The sequence below is a fragment of the Toxorhynchites rutilus genome, chromosome 3 (assembly GCF_029784135.1).
Source record: "Toxorhynchites rutilus septentrionalis strain SRP chromosome 3, ASM2978413v1, whole genome shotgun sequence".
NCBI lineage: Eukaryota > Metazoa > Arthropoda > Insecta > Diptera > Culicidae > Toxorhynchites > Toxorhynchites rutilus.
In genome coordinates this window covers 231946808-231952642 of record NC_073746.1, presented here as the reverse complement: position 1 = coordinate 231952642, position 5835 = coordinate 231946808, and the positions used below count along the sequence as shown (strand labels likewise).

The 5835-nt window shown below is 50.3% G+C and overlaps 2 protein-coding genes across 2 annotated transcripts; both read left to right on the top strand.

Annotated features, from left to right (window-relative positions):
• The first annotated feature begins 252 nt into the window (after positions 1–252).
• On the top strand, positions 253–3642 carry LOC129774018 (uncharacterized). The gene has a single exon (XM_055777706.1). It carries the CDS (start codon positions 253–255, stop codon positions 3640–3642), a length of 3390 nt encoding a protein of 1129 aa, XP_055633681.1.
• A 323-nt stretch (positions 3643–3965) lies between these two features.
• LOC129774017 (uncharacterized) lies at positions 3966–5219 on the top strand. The gene has a single exon (XM_055777705.1). It carries the CDS (start codon positions 3966–3968, stop codon positions 5217–5219), a length of 1254 nt encoding a protein of 417 aa, XP_055633680.1.
• Positions 5220–5835: the final 616 nt, after the last annotated feature.

Below are 5835 nucleotides of genomic sequence, written 5' to 3'. Positions count from 1 at the left end.
TCGGTGAGACAGATTGGAAGTCATCCAATGCAACCGTGGCACGTGAGTCAGCCATACCAGGTACCAAATAGTTTACACAATTTCGCACCAGTAGGTCAGGTAGCCTCTTAGCAATATGCTTACGGTAGCGTAGGAACACTGAATCCTGTAGCCAGTTCAATAAATGCATATCCCTCTTACATTCCCTATTCCTTTCCATCGATGCTTCCGCAACATAATCCATACCTCCCGCAAATCCCTCTGGGTGGGCAAATGGGACCTCTTGGTGGACAAATGGGACCAACTGCGATTATCGACGAGCTAGCCCCTGCACCTCGTCAAATCGCAGCGCGACATGTTATGCCGAAGGATTTACCGTTGTTCAGTGGCAATTCCGAAGATTGGCCCTTGTTCTTCAGTGCTTTTAACACCTCCACGGAAGCATGCGGCTACAGTAACGTTGAAAACCTTGGTCGTCTCCAACAGTGCCTGAAGGGTGCCGCATTGGAGGCAGTTCGTAGTCGCTTATTATTACCTACATCAGTGCCACAAGTGATACATACGCTGCAGATGCTGTACGGGCGGCCAGAACAAATAATATACGCGCTGCTCCAGAAGATCCGCGATGTTCCAGCACCAAAAGCGGATAATTTGTGCACGGTCGCGGCTTTCGGCATGGCGGTACACAACTTCAGCGAACATTTGGAGGCGGCGGGACAAGTGCAACATCTATCTAACCCGGTGCTGCTCCAAAAACTTGTGGATAAGCTGCCAGCAAATTTGAAGCTTGACTGGGTGGCGTTCAAACGACAATTCGCGGCGGTCGACCTCCGTGTATTCGGTCGGTACATGGCAAATCTGGTCTCGGCAGCAGCTGAAGTCACTCTTACGTTGGATCCAAGGGGAAGTAAGCAGAAGAGAGAGGAGAAGCTGAAGGGTTTTGTGAACGCCCATGCTGCTTCATCAGACGCAACAGCTAACGAGACCCCGAAGGTGGAATCACCAATTAGCTGTTTGGTCTGCGGAAATCCAGACCATCGAGTGAAGGATTGTGACGTCTTCAAAAAGATGGACCGGGATGACCGCTGGAAAGTGATGCATAATTATTATTTGTGTCGTATCTGCCTCGGGAAGCACGGTAGAAAACCCTGCCGGTCCTCATCGCGCTGTGAAGTTCAAGGTTGTCAAATGCGACACCATCCGCTTCTGCACGGCGATTCGGGCAGTTCGTCGACCAATCCATCTCATCCAATACCTCAAAGAGGCGGAGCAGGCCAGCGAAGTGATGCAACGGAAGGTGTGAATGCTCACAACGTCCAGAGCTCGACACTGTTTCGCATGTTGCCGGTGCGACTCTTCAACATTGAGACGCTAGCTTTCATCGACGAAGGATCGTCCGTCACGCTCCTCGAAAAGGGAATAGCCGACGTACTACAGGTTGAAGGCACGGAAAAGCGTCTTTGCCTAACCTGGACAAGCAACGTTAGCCGTGAGGAAGAAGGCTCCCGTCAGGTAGAGGTGGAGATTTCGGGTATCAGTGGAGGCAAGCGATATCCACTAAAATACGTCAGGACGGTCGAGTCCCTTGCACTACCTGCGCAGTGGCTGTGCTATAAAGAGCTTGCCGAGCGTTTCCCTCATCTGCGGAAGCTACCGGTCGTAGACTTCGAATCCAAAGCTCCAGGAATTCTCATTGGAGCAAACAATACTCACCTCACCGCCACCCAACAAATACGCGAAGGTTGCGTGGGAGAGCCGGTGGCAGCAAAAACTCGTCTCGGATGGGCGATCTACGGCCCAATGCCAAACGGGACGAACGTTGCGAGTTGCAACTTGCACATCTGTGGTTGTGATGTAGACAAGAGCCTGCACGAGCTAGTGAAGCAATACTTCACGGTCGAGAACGTGGGCGTCTCGGTGAATCAGAGTCCCGAATCGAACGACGATAAGCGAGCGAGGGCAATACTCGAGCAGACGACTAGAAGAGTCGAAAACGGCTTCGAGACTGGATTACTGTGGCGCTACGATTATGTAGAATTTCCCAATAATTACGCTATGGCTGTCCGACGGCTACGGTGCTTGGAGCGCCGTTTCAACGCGGATTCATCCTTGTTTGATAACGTCCAGCGGCAGATAGCGCAATACCAGCAAAAGGGCTACATTCACGAAGCTACGGAGGAGGAACTAGCCGAAGTGGATCAGAGGAGACTGTGGTATCTGCCGGTTGGAATAGTTCGAAACCCCAAGAAGCCCAACAAGATTCGCATCGTGTGGGATGCCGCAGCAACAGTGAACGGCATATCCCTGAATAGCATGCTACTAAAAGGACCGGATCTAGTCCAACCTCTCCCAGATATTCTCTGTGGATTCCGTGAGCGAAAGATTGCAGTCGTGTTTGATATCATGGAAATGTTCCATCAGTTGAAGATACGGCAAGCAGATCGTTACAGTCAGTTGTTCGTCTGGCCCGGTGAAACCGGGCGTCCTCCGAAAACCTTTGTGATCGACGTAGCAACCTTCGGCTCAACTAGCTCACCATGCTCGGCGCAGTTCGTAAAAAATTTGAATGCAGCCGAGCAAGCAGAACAATATCCGAGGGCCGCGGAGGCGATTGTGCGCCGGCATTATGTCGACGACTACCTACATAGTTTCGACAGTGAGGAAGAAGCATGTCAAGTTGTAGAGGAGGTCAAGTTGGTGCATAAACGAGGCGGATTCACAATTCGCAACTGGCTTTCGAATTCAGGCGGAGTACTCCGCCAGATTGGGGATACCGAAGCGAGAGCAACGAAGATCGTCGGTGAAGGCGGTCCCGAAGCAGAACGCGTGCTAAGCATGCAATGGAGAGCAACCGAGGATGTCTTCGTGTTCTCCAGCGATACCGACTTGGGAGCCGTCACCCCTACAAAGCGAGGCATCTTACGGTGCGTTATGAGTCAGTTTGATCCGTATGGGCTTCTTTCCCACTTCCTCATCCATGGTCGAGTTATCATTCAGGATATATGGCGCACAAAAGCTGGTTGGGACGACGTGGTATGCGAGCCAATCCTTGAACGATGGCATTCGTGGGTAGCCAAATTCAACGACCTGAAAGCTGTTCGTATACCTCGTGCCTATTTTCCGGGTGTATCGGCATCGGAAATCGAGGACTTGCACTTGCATACATTTGTCGACGGCAGCGAGACTGCCTATGCTTGTGTCGCCTACTTGAGGGCCACCATCCATGGAAAGTTCCAGTGTGCACTTGTCGGAGGAAAAGCGAAAGTAGCACCTTTGAAAACGTTATCCATCCCGAGGCTGGAGCTGCAGGCGGCGTTAATAGGCTGTAGGTTGATGAAAACGTTATGCAGCAGTCACAGTCTCACAATATCGCGACGAGTGATTTGGGCCGATTCAAAAACCGTCCTTTCGTGGATCCTTTCTGATCATCGACAGTTTGTCGCCTGCCGGATAGGAGAAATCCTCTCCAAGACAAACCTTGAGGAGTGGCGGTACGTTCCATCGAAAATCAACGTCGCGGATGATGGAACCAAGTGGGCTAGTGGACCAAACCTGAAACCCAACAGCCGTTGGTTCAAAGGCCCGGAGTTTCTATGGGCACCAGAAGAGGCTTGGCCACAACAAGTAAAACCAGAGGAAACCGAAACCGAAGCTCGACAATGACACATCCATATAGCAGTGCAACATGACGAAATCATTAACTGGGAACGCTTTTCGAAGTTCGAGAGGCTCCAAAGAACAGTTGCATACATCCACCGCTTCACAGACAACTGTAGACGCAAGGCGGCAAAACAACCACTGCAATCCTCGCACATTACCCAGGAAGAAATCTATAGAGCTGAAAATACCCTATGGCGATCGGCGCACCTAGCTGAGTTTCCGGAAGAGATGGTTCAACTCCAGATGACAAAAGATGGACGAAAATCGAAACTCAACCAAGTCTTTACAAGCTATCACCGTTCATCGACGAATGGGGAGTAGCGCGGATGGACACTCGAATCGCTGGGGCAATCTTCGTTCCGCACGATACTAGATTCCCAATCATCCTCCCGAAGGGTCATCGCCTCACCAACCTGGTCGTAGAGTGGTATCACCGACATTATCTGCATGCGAACAATGAAACCATTATCAACGAGGTCCCCCAGCGATTTCACGTACCCTGTCTCCGAGCACTAGTCAGGAAACTCTCCAGAACCTGTATGCAGTGCAGAGTGTCAAAGGCAAAACCGCTGTGCCCACGTGAAGCACCACTTCCTGATGCGAGACTCAGTCCATATACTCGACCGTTCAGCTATGTTGGACTGGACTACTTCGGTCCCATTCAAGTCAAGGTCGGACGTTCTCTGGCCAAACGATGGGTGGCGCTGTTTACGTGCCTCACCATTCGGGCCGTCCATCTGGAGGTGGTACACTCCCTTTCCACCGAAGCCTGTAAGATGGCGATACGACGATTCGTAGTGCGGCGTGGATCACCGTTGGAGATTAGAAGTGATAACGGCACCAACTTCCTCGGAGCCAACCGTGAGCTACAGCATCAGATCCTGGATATGAACCAACAGCTATCCGCCGTGTTCACCAACGCTGCCACCAAGTGGGTATTCAATCCTCCGTCCGCTCCCCACATGGGTGGTTCGTGGGAGAAGCTCGTCCGGTCGATCAAGATCGCCTTTTCGTCCCTGAATAGCAGCAGAAACCCGGACGACGAAACTCTTCTCACATTGATGACCGAAGCGGAAGGAATAGTCAACTCTAGACCTCTGACATTTGTATCACTGGAAGCGGAATCGCAAGAAGCTCTCACGCCAAATCATTTTCTGCTGCTGAGCTCGCAGGGAGTTACTCAACCTCCGAAGCCTATTTCTGGATGTACTGAATCTCTTCGGACCAACTGGAGACTGACCACTAACCTCGTGGACCAATTTTGGAGCCGCTGGGTGCGAGAGTATCTCCCGACCATTGCTGGTCGTACCAAATGGTACGGAGAGGTGAAAGAACCGAAAGTTGGAGACCTAGCTGTCGTCGTGGATCTGTCTGTCCGAAACGGATGGCTGCGAGGACGTATTGTTTCCGTAATGAAGGGGAGAGATGGGCGAAGCAGACAAGTTCAAGTGAAGACGTCAGGAGGAGTGATGCGACGACCAGTGACTCGGGTTGCCATCTTGAACATCAAGGCCTCGGAAAACACTGAAGCAGGAAGTAACGCAGTACCACCGGACTCGATGGACGTGCATTACGGGTAGAGGAATGTTGAGGGGGCAAACCAAGCCACTGTTCACTTCATATCACCCTGCGCATTATAGCAGCATCAGCATCGCTCCATGACAGTTCGTCTGATAACCGTCGAAATACAGCTGTCATAACAATCCCATATGTTTTCCTCATACACATCTTTGCTAACCACAAAAAGGTAGAGTTCCATCCGAGTGTTATTAGTAATTTAAGTCATCCTGTAGAAAGCTTCGTTGTATACAAAACAAGGAGACCCAATGTAAGTCGAGATGAATTATTGTAAATCATATCTGAATTCATTATGTGAAAATATTATATTATAGCTTTGATCTCGCTCTCCAACAATTCCCGCGTGCTGCAAAGAGTCGTCCGAAAAAACCCCATACAACTAATCCCTGCCAATATCATATATTCATCCAAATTCCAACCATTAATCGTGAAAGATCGTGATAATAAATCCAAAAGTGTTTTGGAGAAGTCCTATGGGTTTGTTTTTCAATATTCCAAAGATCTTTCTCAAGACAAAATTCCTGAGTTCCTGAGCTATCAACATCGAGGGCTCCTTCAGCCATTTGGGCATATTATTTCTCCGATTACCACGAAGACAGCAGGAGTTCACTCTTCACA

Bases quoted from the DNA above. Each gene is read 5' to 3' on its own strand.
- LOC129774018 (XM_055777706.1), top strand. From the start codon at position 253: ATGGGACCTCTTGGTGGACAAATGGGACCAACTGCGATTATCGACGAG.
- LOC129774017 (XM_055777705.1), top strand. From the start codon at position 3,966: ATGGACACTCGAATCGCTGGGGCAATCTTCGTTCCGCACGATACTAGA.